The sequence below is a fragment of the Mustela nigripes genome, chromosome 14 (genome assembly GCF_022355385.1).
Source record: "Mustela nigripes isolate SB6536 chromosome 14, MUSNIG.SB6536, whole genome shotgun sequence".
In the NCBI taxonomy this organism is placed as follows: domain Eukaryota; kingdom Metazoa; phylum Chordata; class Mammalia; order Carnivora; family Mustelidae; genus Mustela; species Mustela nigripes.
The window spans coordinates 21,402,361-21,420,825 of NC_081570.1; the positions used below are offsets into that span (position 1 = coordinate 21,402,361).

The 18,465-nt window shown below is 40.3% G+C and overlaps 1 protein-coding gene across 10 annotated transcripts in view; it reads left to right on the top strand.

The window, feature by feature from the left end:
• Nucleotides 1-18,465, top strand: part of EPB41 (erythrocyte membrane protein band 4.1) — a 196,334-nt gene that overhangs the window by 168,615 nt on the left and 9,254 nt on the right. For 6 of the 10 annotated variants that reach the window (XM_059376900.1, XM_059376896.1, XM_059376895.1 and 3 more), the window contains 2 exons: nt 9,550-9,999; nt 11,213-11,341. In XM_059376900.1, coding sequence (XP_059232883.1) covers nt 9,550-9,999; nt 11,213-11,341 — 579 coding nt within the window. The remainder of the gene's footprint in view (nt 1-9,549; nt 10,000-11,212; nt 11,342-18,465) is intronic. The other 4 variants (XM_059376901.1, XM_059376902.1, XM_059376903.1 and 1 more) reach the window with 1 other exon arrangement.

Consider the following 18,465-nt stretch of genomic DNA (forward strand, 5'->3'; position numbering starts at 1 on the left):
CTTAAGTTAAATCCTCCAGGCTGAGTCCTACAGAATGTCCCAGAACCGGAAATAGGATCTCTCTTAGTGTATAGGATCCAGAAGATAAAGATGAGAAATGAGGCCTTGGTTGTGGTTGAGGCAGAGTTGTCATGGCTTTTGTTGGGCCCCAGGATGATCTGTTTTCTGGTATTAAAATCATTAAATAGGGGTGCCTGGGTGGCTCAGTCTGTTAAGGGTCTGACTCTTTTTTTTTTTTTTAATTAATTAATTAATTTTTAAAATTTGACAGAGATCACAAGCAGGGAGAGAGGCAGGCAGAGAGAGAGGGGGAAGCAGGCTCCCTGCTGAGCAGAGAGCCCATGCAGGGCTCAATCCCAGGACCCTGGGATCACGACCTGAGCAGAAGGCAGAGGCTTTAACCCACTGAGCCACCCAGGCACCACAAGGGTCTGACTCTTGATCGCAGCTTAGGTCTTGATCTCAGGGTCATGAGTCCAAGTCATATATATACATATATATATATATATATATATATATATGTATGTATATATATTACATAAATATATACTATATATTTATATATAAAATAAACATATAATATATTAAAAATAATAATAAAATAAAAAGCAAAAAACATTCAATAAAAGGATTTGAACTTTTTAGAAGAAAATAATTAGTAGTTTACATGTTTATTGGAGATATTTAGATCAATAGCTTAAATTCCCATTAATTAAGTCAAACCTCACACACAACATCAAAAGAAAACTCGACTGATACCCAGAAGCAAACAAACCAAAAACACCTCATTATCAAACCAAATGACATTTTGTACCTCTAAGAATCATTCAAGCTTCATCAAAAAAAGTATTTGTGGTATTCTGTGGCTGAGTCCCTAAGAATATTTATGTCAGGGTCAAACCCTTGCTGATTTGGAGTAGAGTGTTTGAGACGGTTTAAGATGGTATTGGTAGAGGTACCTGGGTGGCTCAGTGGGTTAAAGCCTCTGCCTTCAGCTCAGGTCATGCTCCCAGGGTCCACATCAGGCTCTCTACTCAGCAGGGAACCTGCTTCCCTTCCTCTCTCTCTCTGCCTGCCTCTCTGCCTACTTGTGATATCTGTCTGTCAAATAAATAAATTAAATCTTAAAAAAAAAAAAAGATGGTATTGGTAAAGTGGGTTAGACCAAGATAGTCATGCAATTTAGTGAGAGAATTTGTATTTTGGTCCAGCTGGACTATGAACATTTTTCTGCAGTTATTATCTGTATTTCCTACTTCTCAGTTTCATCCATTCGATAAAATAAAATGTCAACTTAGCATATTAATGGCCCTCTCTTAAAATTTGTCTTGTTTTTAGTAAGTAAGAACACCCATATTTATTCATATTTGTCTATACTATCCATTAAACATGGACATATATGAAGATAAATTTTTCATAAGTATTTTAGAGATAGATCTTTGGAAGCATTGAATAAAATATTAGGGAAAGGCATTTCTTTGCAAACTCAAAATTCAGCATATACTGATTCCCAGGCTCTCATTAGAAGTTATCTCTATAACTGACATGATTATTCTCTTCTTTCATTCAAAATTGTTCTGTCAGCTGTCTAATTCTGCTAGTATGGACTCAATAATATTATTGACTGGCATATTTTGATGCTTAATGTAACAGTATCATACCTGCGAATGCACCAAAAAATTAACAAGACACAGTAATTAAACTCGAGACCAGCTCTCGAGTTTAATTAATTAAAGTTGCCTTCTCCGCAAGCTTCCACCATTGCCACCACCATAAGATATATTTATCTTGGGGCACCTGGGTGGCTCAGGGGTTAAAACCTCTGCCTTCGGCTCAGGTCATGGTCTCAGGGTCCTGGGATCGAGCCCTGCATTGGGCTCTCTGCTCGGTGGGGAGCCTGCTTTCTCCTCTCTCTCCGCCTGCCTCTCTGCCTACTTGTGATCTCTCTCTCTGTGTCAAATAAATAAATAGATTTTTTTTAAAAAAAGGTATATTTATCTTGTGTAGATATACTTAACTAACATCTGTACATATCACTGTCAAAATCTTCAACTAAATCTAAGTACATAGGATCAGATCGCTTCTTTCTTTCATCTATCCCCAAATCACCTAAAAGATGTTTTTCTTCTGAGATGGCTTTTAAACCATTTATTGAATTTGCTCAGTCATTCTGATGTTTTATACTTGATTCCAATAAAACAAGATTTAAGCCTGAGGTGCAAGGCACTCAGGCAAAAAAAAAAAAAAAAAGAAGAAGAAGAAGAAGAAGAAAGAAAGAAAAATATAAATCATTCCGACTGAAGTGTGATAGTGTTGATTTGTAGTATATATATCACTTAATCTAGAGTTACTGTTCAGATCAAGTTTTAGGAATCTTTGATTTAATATTTTATATTCCCAGTTGCTATCATGTCTGGCAGGAGAATGGTAATTTTCTTTGCATGTCTTTACTGGTTTCAGAGCTATGTTCTCTAATAAGAAAATCTACTAAGGAATTACATCACAAATACAACCATATTTTTATTCACATTCCTGAGACTAATCCTGCCATTTTTAAATCAGAAGACATTAAACAAAATATAATGAAGCTACACCTTGAAGTTGAGCTATTTCTTTTCCACCCAGATACATTAAGTACACAGTCATTGACTTTGACTTTCAAAATCCACTTGATAAATTACTAAGGTTTTATATTATATATATAAAAGAGAATGTTTATATTAGTTACCAATCATTTACATTACTTAGCATTCTTTCTATTAACTACTTTTTCTTTTAGGAAACTATTTTAACAGGTTTTTTTTTTTAGATTTTATTTATTTATTTGAGAGACTGAGAGATAGTGAGAGAGAGCATGAGTGGGGAGGAGAGGGAGAAGCAGGGAGCTCCACGAGGGGCTCGGCACAGTGCCTGACCCCATGACCCTGGTATCATGACCTGAGCCGAAGGCAGATGCTTAACCAACTGAGCCACCCAGGTGCCCCTATTTTTAACTGTTTTTAAATGTTTAGAGGACATTAAGGATTTATCAGCACTTCATAAATTGTTTACCAGATTCTTCAGGTTTTGTAGATTATTTCATTATGAAACCAGATACAAAAGCTTGCATAAGAAAATAATTAAATAACATTTTTATAACGGAAGTAATGCATACTCATTTAGAAAGGTTAAGAAATACAGAAAAACACAAAGAAAGAAATTAAGTTATTTGCAGTTCTTGGGGTGCCTGCCTGGCTCAGTCAGTAGAGCATGTGACTCTTGATCTCGGGGTTGTGAATTCAAGTCCCACGTTAGGCATAGAGTGTACTTAAAAACATTTATTTGCACTTCTGCTACTACTACTGATATTTTAATATGCGCTGAAATCTTTTTAATGTGTGTAGTTATACACAGGAAAATATTTTTAAATGGGTAAGAAATAAAGCATAGCACATTACCAAGGGGAGGGTGTAGTCTTTGAAGTTAGCATTTTTGCCTTCTTCCAACATTTGATTATGGTCCTGAGGTGAAAGTAGTTCCCTGAAATCACATGGCAAGGTGGCAGTGATACTGCTGTTCTTTACTTGGTCGTTATTGTTTACCCAGGATTTTAATATATAGAAAGATAAAATGAGACAATAGCAGGTTCTTTTCTCGCTTCTAATACAGAAAGGAATTGCTTTTCTGTTGCCACCCAGAGGTAAAATCAGTCTTCACTAAAGCAGGAAACAGATGATCAAATGTGTGTGGGAAAACTTACTATATGGTCCCTCCAGGGAAAAAAAAAAAAGTATATATATTTTTTCTTATGTGGCAAAATTTTAGGAAAGTTTTCAGGATTTATTTTCATTGTGATTCTTATAGGATAAGATAGTCTTTTAAGCATAACTGTGGTTCTTTCATTCGTCTGAGCTATAAATACCTTGCTTCAAAAATAACGTGAAGAGAAAAAGTCTTTGGATTGCATTTAATGGAGTGGCACTGCTCTTAATGATGTCTGGGATCTTTAAGTCAAGGGAAGAGGTAGTTTATAACTTGGAAGGGCACATACCTACCAGGGTTTGATGATCCTGAGACATAATCCTTCTAAATAAATACTCTTCAAGAGAAAACCATTAAAAAGAAAAATGTTTGGATTTTCCCCACCCAAAGAAAATACTTAATTCTTAATTATCATACTTAGCAGGTACCATTCACTTTTTAAATAAAATTGAAAACTTTCTAATAGTATTCTCAATTAAATATTTGTCTAACATTCTTGCTTTTCCTGTTCTTGAAACCAACTAGATAAGCTGGCTGTACTTTGTACAGGCAGCTGGCCTTACTGTTGTAGCATCTTTCTTCTTCTAGATCCCCCATCAGTCCAGATAAGCAACGTCTGAATTAACACCTTTGAATCACATTACGTCTCAATTTTGTCAGTTACTGTGGGAGGTTCAGACACAGTCCTATATTTGTTCATACCCTAACAAGATTCCTTTAAAGTTTCCAGGCCAATCTGGTATATGCTGTTGCGCAGAGTCTTATATAATCCAGTGGCCCTTCCTGATGGCCTTAGTTAAAGGCACAATGCTGTCAGTTAACATTCCTCACTTACCATTACTTGCCCAAGTTTGGGAGTTGTGTCATGGAGACTGTATCTTCTTTTTGCCTCCATCTTTTCTGGCCTTTCAGCCTTTTTATTTATTTATTTATTTTTAGATTTTATTTATTTATTTGACAGAGAGATCACAAGTAGGCAGAGAGAGAGAGAGGAGGAAGCAGGCTCCCCGCCGAGCAGAGAGCCCGATGCGGGACTCGATCCCAGGACCCTGAGATCATGACCCGAGCCGAAGGCAGCGGCTTAACCCACTGAGCCACCCAGGTGCCCCACAGCTTTCTTATTTTTAAAAGGATAGTGCTGGACACTGAAATCAGATTCTACTGAGAGGACTTCAGACAATCTCAGTACTTCTCAAAAGTATAGTAAGGTTTGATGCATTCTTTTGAACATAATAGGACATGTCCTCTGGTCTTACCTGAAACACTTTGTTGCCATGGAAGAAATGGGCTTTAGACTGAGAAACCAACTTGAGTTTCAACCCTAGCTCCATCACTTAACTAGCTGTGAGTTGCTTACCCTCTCTGTTTCTTCATCTCTATCTCTAAAGTAGAGGTCGTGACTACTTCATAGTGAGGTTGTGAAAAATTAAGTGAGGAAACATATTAAGGTGACTAGTGCACTATCTGGCATGTTGTGAACATGGATAATGTCACTTTTCCTCTTTACTGATGTAGGAGATAAAATCCTGGAAGAGAGAGTGGGTCTGGTCAAGTGGACCACTTTTTACATTCTTTCCTTTTGTGTGTGTGTGGTGGGGTGGGGTACAGTGAGAAAGGGAGAGAATCTTAAAGAGGCACCACACCCAACTGATGAGGGGCTCGATCTCACAACACCGAGATCATGACCTGAGCCAAAGTCAAGAGTCGGATGCTTAACCAACTGAGCTGTCCAGGCACTCCCACTTTGTATGTTCTCTTTAAACGTGCCTTTTCAGTTTTTAAATAGCACAAGGCCAAGCAGAACTTCTCAAGTCACCTGGATTTATTGAATATACTTTCAGCAATGTTCAGTTTTTACTGAACATCTATTATGTGCCAAAAACTGAACAAGAGAGATACAGAGCTAAGTAACATAAGAAATCCTTATCTTCACTACCCACCCTCCCCCCACACACACAAGAAACCCGCAGTCTAACAGGAAAGATGGATTACTAAACCAGTAATGACAAGGTGCAATGGGAACAAAAGAGTAATAGTATCTGCATACTCTAGGTAGTCGGGGGGAACTTCCAGAAATGACACTTGAGCCGAGCATGGACTTTTCAGGCAGAAGGAATAATATTGACAATATTTACAAAGGCAGGGAGGCAAAAGAAAGCATGCTGTGCTAGAAACTGAGTTAATGGAAAGAAGGGTATCTGTGGAGGTGTGGCAGGGTAAAGCTGGAGAGAGAGGTAGGAGTCATATTTTAAACTATTTTCTATGTCTTACTAAAGGGTCTGAACTTTAACCAGAGGCAGTGAAGAACCACTAAAGACTTTTAAGCGGCAAAATGGAATTCTCGATGTTTCATTTTAGAGATAAATACTTTAGGGGTGCCTGGGTGGCTCAGGTCATGAGCCCAGAGTCCTGGGATTGGGACTGAGCCCTGAGCGGGGTGCACCCACCTCTGTGGGGAGTCTGCTTCTCCCTCTGCCCCTCCCCTGGCTCGTGCTCTCTCTCTCTCTTACTGCCTCTCTAAAGATAAAATCTTTAAAAAAAGAAATACATTAGCAGCAGAGTAGAAGATCTGTTTAAGAAAAGTTTGAGGGGCACCTGGGTGGCTCAGTTGTTAAGAGTCTGCTTTTGGCTCCAGTCATGATCCCAGGGTCCTGGGATCGAACCCCACATCAGGCTCCCTGCTCAGCGGGAAGTCTGCTTCTCCCTCTGTCACTCCTACTGCTTGTGTTCTTGTTCTCTCTCTCTCTCTCTGTGTGTCAAATAAATAAATAAATAAATAAATAAATAAATAAGGTTTGAGATGAGAATGAAGGAAGGAAAAAAGCAAAGAAGAAAAACTATTTAGGGCATTAGCAGTAAGTGAAGGGAGGCATTACAAGAGCCTGAATGAGGGTAGTAAGCGTGGGAATAGAAACAGATAGATAAGGGCAATATTAAAATGGAATGGAAATGACTTGTGGTAATTCACGGGGGTTGTTGGATGTGTATAAGGAAGGCATTGAAGATGATTTCAGGATTCTGGCTTGGAAGACTGGACGGATGATGGTGCCGTTTACCAATATAACAGAAATGATGGAGGAAGTTGGGGTGGCAGGTCCAGGCGGCAGCAGAGATGAGTTTAGCTTGGGGCATATTGCATTCCATATGGCTGGGAAGATGTCCAGTAAGTAGTTGGCTGTGTCCAGATCTGGACAACAGAGCCAACTGGGAAGGTCGATTTAACCATATGTGAGAATGCTCTAAGTGATAATCTAACCCAACTGTTATTAATTTTCCTTTTATTTCCAGTGACTAACATGTATTAAGTGGTCAGCAAGTATTTGTTGAAGTGATGTTATTATGGCTGCAGCTTTTATCGGCGGTCTCCTCTGCACATGCTTTGAAACAAAAATTATTGCTTGATCTAGTTTTATTCAACAGTAGGCAACTTTGCCCAGGTGTTCCTGGCCTAAGCTATGTTCAATTCATAAATGGCTTCTTGACGGCAGACCACCACATATCACTTGAGCAGACTGGTATAAAATCGGCTCTTAACTTGATTTTCTTAGGTACTTTCCTGGTTATAGATCAGCCTTCTCGCTTGTGACAAAATTATTTGGAAAAGCCGTGAAGTTTTTCTCCATGTGAGTGAGTTTGTATATGCTGTTCATAGTGTTAGAGCTACCATATAACAATTTGAGAGAGTCTATTTGTTTATTACCAGCTGATCTATTTTTGAACAGCTCACAGCTTGGTCTGACTCAAAAGAAATGGTGAGAAAAGTGCCCTAGAAAGTAAGACAGTGCGTAAATAATAACTAATTTATTCTAGTAAATAAGGTCCTAGCATATTCTAGGTACTCAGAACTTTGGTTGAATTAAGTGCCTTTATATGGCACTTTAGAATTTACAAAGTGCTTTCACGTATATTGGTTTTTTTGATCTTTGGAACCCCATGAGTCAAACCAGGTATTTTTCTCATTTTAAGTATGAGGAAATTCACATATCCTTAGCAAGAATATTTTATGTATCTCTGATTTGTCTGCAGACAAAGACAGTTTCTGTTGTTTTCTCTCAATCCCATTTTTCATGCCATGTGTGATCATGTGATCTTCATAATCAGTCCATGAAAGACCTGCCTAATCTGAATTCAACTTGTACCACTCTGGGATGTTCTTGAGTTGATGGTTTCAAGATGGCTTAGAAGTATGGCCTGAAGTTCTTGAGTGCAGCACCTCTTTGCTTGACTTAATAGGGCACTGGTTTATATCCATCACAATGTAGTTTGGTTTGCAAGTCTAGGAGCAGCAGCAATTTTTTAAAAAATAAGAATACGTGTCTTGTGATTTGAGCAGTAACATGTGTACGTACAATCCAAGCATGTGTCATTGATTCCAGGAATACCTTTTGAAAAGAGTCCTTTTCTGTTAGTAAGTTCGTAGGTGGTATGTAATATGGGAAGTTGATCTTGGCAAAATTTCAGGCCCACGTGGCTTTCTGGTGAGCACATGCACGTGTTTACCTTTCCTGACATTTAGCTTCTTCCTTAAGCCTGTTGGTTTTTCACCTGGCTCATATTACTTTTTTACTCATGTGAATTCCTTCTCCTCTACCTAATAAACCTTTCTTTAAACTTTAGGTTTATGTCCATCCATGGTGATGTTACCTTGTCATCCACATTCTCTTGGAAGTACTTATTTTAGGTCTGTTTTTTCTGTGGTGTAAGATACTTGATCCAGGAAGGAACTGTTTCCAGGACTTACTTCTTAGGTATGGCAATAGGTCATTCATTTGTGAAGAAATATATCTTGGGGTGCCTGGGTGGTTCATTTGGTTAAGCATCTGCCTTCAGTTTAGGACACGATCTGAGAGTCATGGGATAGAGCCCCCCATCAGGCTCTCTGCTCAGTGGGGAGTCTGCTTCTCCCTCTCCCTCTGCCCTTCTCCCCTGCTTGTATGCTCTATCTTGAATAAATGAATAAAAAATCTTCTTAAAAAGTGTGTCTCAGGGGCGCCTGGGTGGCTCAGCGGGTTAAGCTCAGGTCATGATCTCAGGGTCCTGGGATCGAGTCCTGCATCGGGCTCTCTGCTCAGCGGGGAGCCTGCTTCCTTCCCTCTCTCTGCCTGCCTCTCCATCTACTTGTGATTTCTCTCTGTCAAATAAATAAATAAATAAATAAAATCTTTTTTTAAAAAAAAGTGTGTCTCAGCTACTGGGTCACTTTTATTATGTTTACAAAGAAATCACTTTTTTTGATACTTAATTTCATGACAGTGGTTGGATTAAGTTTGTTCTGGATGTATTCGATGTTTTAATCCCTGCCATCCAAAGTCGAGACTTTAGTCTCTCTATCAGGGCCTAGTATGATATTTATGGTTTGGTGATATGAAACATTTTGCAACCTGATCAGGCTTCTGGAGAAGATGTTTGATTGGCTCATAAATCGCATTGTTCCCTGTGTATAGTAACAAGTTAGGTATTCAGGAATGGCAAAGTAACTCTTTTAAGTATGAAAACTATGTGTTATACATGGAAGATCATAGTAACACAAAGTGCTTGGTACTATGTGAGGCATATCAAAATTAGTTCTTAGGTTAACAGGGTTATAGAAATAAGACCATAATGAGGTTGGAACTGCTTAGACCACTAATATATTTATGAATGAAGAGCAGTTGTTCCTTTTGGCTACCTCAGGAGCTAAGATTCTTGGTTTATATTAATACTGATATTTTCAAGACCTCTTAAAAATCATTGTTGATTCTCAGAGTTCACTGTATTCCCTACTTATTCCTAACCTTCTTGCTTTTGTATGTGTTCATTCATTTGTAGAATATAAATGGCATTCGCACAGAGGAGGCGGCTGCCGTGGCAAAGGGGCCATCTACCAACCCTGACTCTGAATGGGATGGTCCCAAGCATTCAGTAATTCCTAGTAAGAGCCAAATGACCACCCCGTCGGAGTCTCCACAAAGCTTTGAGTTTGGCTCCCTGTCCATAAGCAGCAAGGAGACAGAAGAGAAGGAGCGGGGGGCAGCTGGCTATCTTGATGTTAAGGAAATACCAAGAGGCTCAAGTGGGGAATGTATAGGAATGGAGGAACAGGACAGTGCCTTAAACTTCTCAGTATCGCCAGCTTCCTCTCAGCTGCAACTTGGTGAAAAAAAGGCAGAGAGTAGTGAAGAACATGTTACACCAGGAGAGCCACTTGGAAAGCAAAATGGATCATTTCATGACTCTCGTGTGGGTAACCAGTTCCCCAGCCTCATTCGAAGTTTCCAGGTAGTAACCGATTCAGTGATGCAGGTCTAATGACTCACTCTGGGAGAGGGCCAGAATCTACTCTGTGGAGGTGGCGGTGGTGGTGGTGGTGAGGGCAGTCACCTCTCTGCTTTTTTCAGAATCAAAGAATAAAACCAAACCCCTTGATTATTACAAATAAATTTATTCAGAGGAATTAACTCCATGGCCAGAAACGCTTTCACCCCTGATGACTTAAAACTCTTGGGGGTAAGTTCTATCTGCTTATCTTTATGAAGCTGGTGTGAGTGGGTTCCTCTTTTCTTTGCTCAAGTGTGGGCCATATACAGAGGTGAATTTCTGAGACTTTTATGGTGAAGAGCCATTAGTGTTCTGAGGCCATGCTCAAAATTTCAAATACTCTTCATTAGAAGAGGCAACTGATCTTTTTTTTTTTTTTGAGATTTCAGACCCCAGATAATGATTTCTGTATTGCAGCCACATAGTACAGCCCACCACTCCCACTGACCCCACTCACAAGGGCTTCCATGCTCACAGGCACTAATCTCCTATGCTAAGATGGGTGGCCACTTAACTTTATCACAATCAACTGGTAGTTTTAGGGTGATTTGTAGTCTTTGGCAAGGTGAGCTAATGGACAAGAAGCCTTCGATACTCCACTAATGTTCATTCTTCTGAAATTCTGAGATTAATCACCAGGTGGTGGTAGGAGTGATGATTTTCTTTCCAGTTTTCCAAATACTGTTCCTTCTCAATAAATCCAAAGCGAATGTCTGACATTGATTTGAAAGAAGTTAATGAATTCCAGGATAAAGTGTTCCAGTGCCATTGCTGTTTCATGTCCCATTTGTAGTTAGTGGAGGAAATGTGACTGATTTTCCTAATTGTAATGGCACAGTCACAAGGACAAACAAAAGTGACTGCTATTTGGCAAACAGTTTCAAATTCTGAAGGTCAGTCTAAAGTGTTTTATATCACTGATCGTAACCGTCTGATCTTACAGCTTTCCATTAAGGATATGAAAATGATTACAGTAATGCTGTTTTTTAATATCCCTCTTGATTTGACACCTTGTCAAGGCTACTTGGAATAGTCTCCAAGGCTTGGGCAGAGATTGATCTAGCCCTTGGCTTGATTAGAGCTATCACTTTGATCAGATCAATGTCAGAAGATTAGTTCTTCGCAGCCTTCCGAAGACTCTGGTAACTAACTCTGTTTCTTTACTGCTTCACAGCCTCCCCTGGTGAAGACTCAAACCGTCACCATCTCAGATACTGCCACCGCTGTGAAAAGTGAAATCCCAACCAAAGATGTCCCTATTGTTCACACTGAGACCAAGACCATCACTTACGAGGCTGCCCAGGTAGGACATGATGTGCTGTTTCAGAAACAAAGACTGGAGTAAACACAATAGATAACCTTCTTTCTTTACAGAGTCTCTAATCATTTGCTGCAAATAAAACTAGGCTTTTCTGGCGTAATTCTTTTTAGAAGAGATTACTGATCTGAGGATGTCCCAAAGTACTTACTTCATTGAAAGCAAAGTTGTCTTGCATCTAACTGCTTATATCCCCCCAGTTCAGTGAGAGAAGGCAGTCATGGGCTTTGGGTCACATGAGGTCAAGTTCCGGATCCTCCACTTATTCCAGTTACTACCAGTAACTGAATGTCTCTGAGCTTTGATTACCGCCCTCCAAACACCACCCACCCCCATCCATGATGTTAGTATCGGCCTCATGATTTAATTCAAATTTTTAAAAAAATTTTAAAAGATTTTATTTATTAGAGCACGAGCATGAGCAGAGGGAGGGACAGACTCCCTGCTGAGCAGGAAGCCTGACTTGGGGATCAACCCAGGACCCCAGGATCATGACCTGAGCCAAAGGCCCCTGCCTCATGATTTTATTATGAAGATTGTATAAGATACAATACTGTATGGACTTGACTTGAGCATCATGCCTGAAAGTGTAAATAAGTAACAGCTATAATATAACTTATTATATTATATTGTATAACATGTAATTGGCTCAGTTGGAGGAGTGTGCAACTCTTGATCTTGGGGTTGTCAGTTCACGGTCCACATTGGTTGTAGAGATTACTTAAAAATAAAATTTATAAATAAATAAATAAAAATTGGGGTGCCTGGGTGGCTCAGTGGGTTAAAGCCTCTGCCTTTGGCTCAGGTCACGGTCTCAAGGTCCTGGGATCAAGCCCTGCATTGGGCTCTCTGCCTATTTGTGATCTCTGTCCGTCAAATGAATAAATAAAATCTTTAAAAAATAAATAAATATATATAATATTAAAATTTATTACAATTAAATTTAAAATCACAAGAATTTAGGCATTTAAAATTTTTGTTTAAATAAAAATTTTGTTTACTTTCAGTAAAATTTCTCCTTCCTTATTGGTAATTTGAATGAGTTAAGAGTTGCTTTATGTTGAATTGTTTTTTTTTTCCTTTTTTTAATTCATAAAATCCAAAAGTTAGAAAAAGTTTTCCCCCTATAAACTGATAAGCAAATATAAGCCAGTATTTGTTGAGCATTTATGTATTAGGCCAAAGAAACGAAAATTGGATGAAGAGTTAGACAATTTGAGATTATATGAAAGGCTCTTCCTCTGAGGCTAGTGTTGTCAGGAAAATCCTCTCTGAGGAGGCCACATTTTGGCCGGAGCCTGCACGGCAGGAACAAGGCAGCCATGTGAAGCTCTGCTGAGTGATTTCACCTAAATCCTTACGACTCATCTTCACACCGTGGACTGGAGGACCCTTTCAGGAACCGGCATCCCTTGCCAATTAAAAACATGTGCTTTGCAACTAGACAAATGGAACTTGTATCCTAGCTCAACCACATAACTAGCTGGATAACTTGAAACAAATCAGTAATCTCTTTCCCCTCTGTTTCTTTGGCTGTAAAATGGGGCTAGTATCATCCTCCATTGCAAGATCTGGGGGAGAATTTAGTGGAACGATGTCTGTACAGTGTTTGGTCTATTCACAGATGCTAAGTCACTGTTAGCATGCTACTCCCATCTCTCTTGTGGTCTAGAGTGTGGCATTTGGTAAATAAGGAGGGGTTGCTTGAAGTGTTTTTTAGCAGTGGTAAGAAAGCAGCATCATTGGGACGCCTGGGTGGCTCAGTTGGTTAAGCAGCTGCCTTCGGCTCAGGTCATGATCCCAGCGTCCTGGGATCGAGTCCCACATCGGGCTCCTTGCTCAGCAGGGAGCCTGCTTCTCCCTCTGCCTCTGCCTGCCATTCTGTCTGCCTGTGCTTGCTCTCTCCCCCTCTCTCTCTCTGATAAATAAATAAAATTTTAAACAAAAAAAAAAAAAAAGAAAGAAAGCAGCATCACTGAGGCTGTGATTTTTGGAAGATGATTCCTAAGGCTGTGTGCTGAATATTTTAAAGTAAGGCGATGCCTGGAGTCAGGGATATGACTAGAGCAAGTCTGGGGAGATGCTTATAAGGGAGGACACCTGGAGGAGATGAGAAGAAAGAGCTGGGGCAGGAGAGACCGAAACGAATGACTAGGAATTGGCAGTACAGGGGATTGAAGAAGGAAGGAATAGGAAATTACTTTAAGGTTGTGCACGTCATTAACGTGAGGATGTAAGAATTACTTTCATATGGTAGGAAACTCTCTAAATTGTTACTGCCATGGAAACAACCTAACTCGCCATCAGTAGGGAACAGGTTGAACAAATGATGATATACCCAGTTAGTATAATTCTGTGCAGCTCTTTAAAAAAGCTTCTAATGGGAATAATCTATGTGATAAATTAATAGATAAAAAAGCATAGTGGGGGGTGGCACCTGGGTGGCTCAGTCAGTTAGGCATCCACTCTTGGTTTCGGCTTGGGTTGTGATCTCAGGATTGTGAGACCGAACCCTGCATCAGGCTCTGTGCTGAGGGGGGAGTCTGCTTGAGATTCTTTTCCTCCCTCTCCTTCTGCACCTCCCCATCCTCTCTCTCTCTAAAATAAATAAATCCTTAAAAAAAAAAAAAGGCATGGTGGAATATGGTGTAATAATACGCTGTTTATAGGAGGGAAAGAGGAAGCTTGTACATGAATATATTATCTCCGAATGAGTACTCAAAAAGAAAACCCAAAAAGCAGTGTTGGCCTCTGGTGAAGGGGACTGGGACTCCAGGACTGTGGTCAGGAGTGGAAAGGAGACTGACATTTCAGTTTTGAAGTGAATTTTGTAGCATATGCATGAAAGTTGTTAGGACGAAGCTGCCTACCAAAGCCCACATGGTTTGAGTGTAGACCCTGTAAAAAAGAGAAAAGGAGGCAGTCGTTTTAAAATGTACTCATGTGGGTCCCTGGGTGGCTCAGTGGGTTAAAGCATCTGCCTTCAGCTCAGGTCATGACCCCAGGGTCCTGGGATCAAGCCCCACATCCGGCTCTCTGCTCAGCGGGGAGCCTGCTCCCCCCCACACCCTGCCTGCCTCTCTGCCTACTTGTGATCTCTGTCTGTCAAATAAATAGATAAAATCTTTTTTTTTTAAATGTACTCATGTATCAGGGAAGTGTAGAAGAAGCTTGATGTAGTAGGTAAATCAGGTGGGCTTTGGAGTTAGACAGTGATCTTAATTCCAACACTTGCTAGTTCTGTGACCTTTTGCAAGTCACTTAAACTCTTTGAACCTTAGTTTTCTCTTCTGAAAAATAACTTCATAAGGTTATTAAAGATAATATTTGCCTGGCATATAGTAGGTATTAAAAAATGGTAGCTATGACTGTATTATATTGTTTCATATCTTAGTTCATTTTAACAGGGCTTAAGACAGTCAAACAAAATACACAACGATGACTTCTTATTCATGCTAGATGGTAGAGCATAGCGGAGAAAGTACTGACTTTGGAATCGAATTTCCTGGGTTCAAACCAGCTCCATCATTTACTGATGTGCCATCAGGTTACTCTCCGTGCCTCATTGTCCTCATTTGTAAAATGAGACCAATGATGGTTCCACTCCATGGGGTTGTTGCAAGGAATAAGCTAATGTGCATTTCAAATTAAGTTGTCACCACCATGGAAACAAACTAAATGTCCATCACAGGGAACAAGTTAGATAAACTGTGGTACATCCAATAAAGGTAATTCTAAACAGCTGTGAAAAGCCTCTGATGGGAATAATCTGTAGGATAAACTGGTAAATAAAAAGGTGCAGTGCAGTATGGTGTAAATGAGGTCTAGAAAAATGTGCCTGGCATATAACAAACACCAGACAGTTATTTGCTATTGTGATTTATTTACCTATAACTATTTCTGCTCCTGTTTTTATTATCTTGCCAAACAGGTTAGCCCAGGAACTTTTTTTTTTTTTTTTAAGTTATTTTACAGTTCCCATACTTTGGGGAACGTGTCAGAGGAGACAGGGAGCCAGAACAGGATTTTACTGTTTGTGTATATGTACGTGTGTGCATGCTTGAGGTCAAGCTTATCTATATACAGGGATGTGTAGTTTTTAAGTATTCCATTTGATTGACTTTTTTTAAATGATGCCTACCTTTTTTTTTTTTTTTTTTTTAAGATTTTAAGCCCGTGGAGCAGTAGGTAGAGGGAGAGGGAGAAGCAGGCTCTCCACAGAGCAGGGAGTCCCACCTGGGGCTCAATCCCGGGACCCTGCGTCATGACCTGAGCCCAAAGCAGACACTTAACCGAGTCACCCAGGTGCCCCCCATTTGATTGATTTTGACACATTTGTATATACCTGTGTAACCAAGACACATTTGGGATAACTTCCATTGCCCCTGAAACTTTCTTCGTAGCCTTATTCTAGTTACTCTCTGCCCCTCCAGGCAGCCACTGCTTTGATTTCCATAACCACAGCTTAGGTTTGCCTGTTCTTGGACGCCATATATATGGAAGTATCCAGTAGTACACTTTTGTGTTCCAACATGTTTTTCTTAGACTCATCTAAGTTATAAGAATCTGTAGTTTACTTTTTTATTGTTGTTGACTAGTATCCCATTATATGAGTGTAACACAATTTGTTTATCCTTTCCTTTGTTGATGGATACTTGAGCTGGTTCCGTTTGGAGCAAATGTGAATAAAGCTTCTGTGAACATTCATGTGCAAGTCATTGTAGACACATGTTTTCACTTCTCTTGGGTAAACACCTAAGAGTGAAATTGCTGGGCCCTAGGATAAATGGATGTTTAACTTTATAAACAACTGTCAAAGCCACAGCATCATTTTGAGGAAACATTGGTTACAGGGTCAAAGAAGAGAGTTCACATGTGGGAAGAGTGTAAGTCAGAAATCATAACAACATCTCGTCCATTTTCCACTTCTTCAGAGACAGCAGGGAATAAGGGAGTCAGTGGGAGGTAGGGAAATATGATAGACTCCCCATTTTAGTAGAGGTGGAGCTCTTCAAAAAGGTTTAGCCCAGAGCGCCTGGGTGGCTCAGTGGATTAAGCCGCTGCCTTCGGCTCAGGTCATGATCTCAGTGTCCTGGGATCGAGCCCCACATCGGGCTCTCTGCTCAGCAGGGAGCCTGCTTCCCCCTCTGTCTCTGCCTGCCTCTCTGCCTACTCGTGATCTCTCTCTCTCTGTCAAATAAAATAAAAATAAAATCTTTAAAAAAAAAAAAAGGTTTAGCCCTCCTGGCACACAAATTTATTTTCTTTTTTTTTTCCCAAGATTTTATTTATTTATTTGACAGAGAGAAATCACAAGTAGGCAGAGTGGCAGGCAGAGAGAGAGAGAGGAGGAAGCAGGCTCCCCGCCAAGCAGAGAACCCAATGCGGGACTCGATTCCAGGACACTGAGATCATGACCTGAGCCGAAGGCAGAGATTTAACTCACTGAGTAACCCAGGCGCCCCAAATTTATATTCTTATAATGATGTAGAAAGTACTTTTACTTCTACAGTCTGTTTAGATCTTCACAACAATGCCACGGTGGGGGCAGGGCCGAATTACAGAACTGGCTGTTACAAGTGAGAGGACTAAAGCTCAGAGAGTCAGAAGGGCTCGCCCAGGAGCCCATCGCTACTTATGTCTGAGCTGGGACCCAAACCTCCGTCTTCAGACAAGAATTGTCTTGCCCTAAATTCTAGTTCAAACACTGATTAGCTATAGAGCCTTGACCAATTATTTAACTTCTCTGGACCAACTCTACAGCAAGGATAGTAATAGTACCCACTTCAGATATTGGGAGGTAGAATTGAGTTGCATCCTGTGCTTGGCACATAGTAGGAGTACAATAAAGATTCCTTGAGTTTGAATCTAAAGTAGATAGGTGGGTCTTCACTGAAGAAAGTGTTAGTGAACTTGCCAGTCATCTAGCTATCGTGATGCTGGCATGCATGTAAGGCTTTGGTGTCCCCATCCTGTCTCCTCTCTTTGGTCTAGATTCTTTTTTTTTTTTTTTTTTTTTTTTAAAGATTTTATTTATTTATTTGACAGAGAGAAATCACAAGTAGATGGAGAGGCAGGCAGAGAGAGAGAGAGAGAAGCAGGCTCTCCTCTGAGCAGAGAGCCCGATGCGGGACTCGATCCCAGGACTCTGAGATCATGACCTGAGCCGAAGGCAGCGGCTTAACCCACTGAGCCACCCAGGCGCCCTCTTTGGTCTAGATTCTTACCTGGAAAGGAACTCAGCCAGAGAATCTTTTCTTCCTAATTCTCTTCTGCTCCTCCTATCTCCCACCCCCACATATTGTAACATTTTGCCTCAGTGAAATATGGTTCTGCTCAGAAAAAGTTTGGAAGCCTCTGCTTATAATACAGATGACTTTATAAAGAGGGTAGGAAAAGATAGTAATGTAACACTTTTTTAACTGCAGGTTCTTTTTGAAAAGAACTGCAATTCTCTAAATTTCTTCTGAGCCTGTGTACAATCCTGGAACCAACCGGTCATATATTCTAGCCAGCACATTGGCGCTGGGCAGCCCCCATCCTCCTACTCTAATTCTGTTTCCCTCCCAGTCATGGGACTGTCAGCAGCTCTGAATCCTGCTACCAGCCTAGTGGCTGCTGATAACCATCTCTCTTCCTTTTTGCTAGTGTCCATTCTCAGCCTGATCATTATACAATCATTTTGGTCATAATATGGCAACCTCTAGAGGAACAGGAAGTCACCCCAGCCCTTGTTCTCTGTATAGATTAGTTGCAAAGCGCAGCATTCTAAATACTTTAAAATGCTCCTAATCAGGATAGTCCATTCAGTAATAGTTTTGTTGTCAGAAATGTCACTGAGAGTATCATGTAGGTTTCCTCCATGGTGTTGTCTTAAAGGGACATTTCCTACCTCCTTGGTTCCAGGCTCCCCTCTCAGTCTTCAAAGAAGACAACCTAAGATTCCCTGGCCCCTTGAGCCCTGGCAAGGACATTTCCCGGTCCTTTCTGGAAAGTTCCACTCTATGATTCAAAACCTACCCACGCCTTTGCACACAAGAGTTCATACTTTTCCTGCCTTGGGTGGTGTGTAAAGAGTTTCTGGTTTGTAGAGTGGACAACTTCTACTT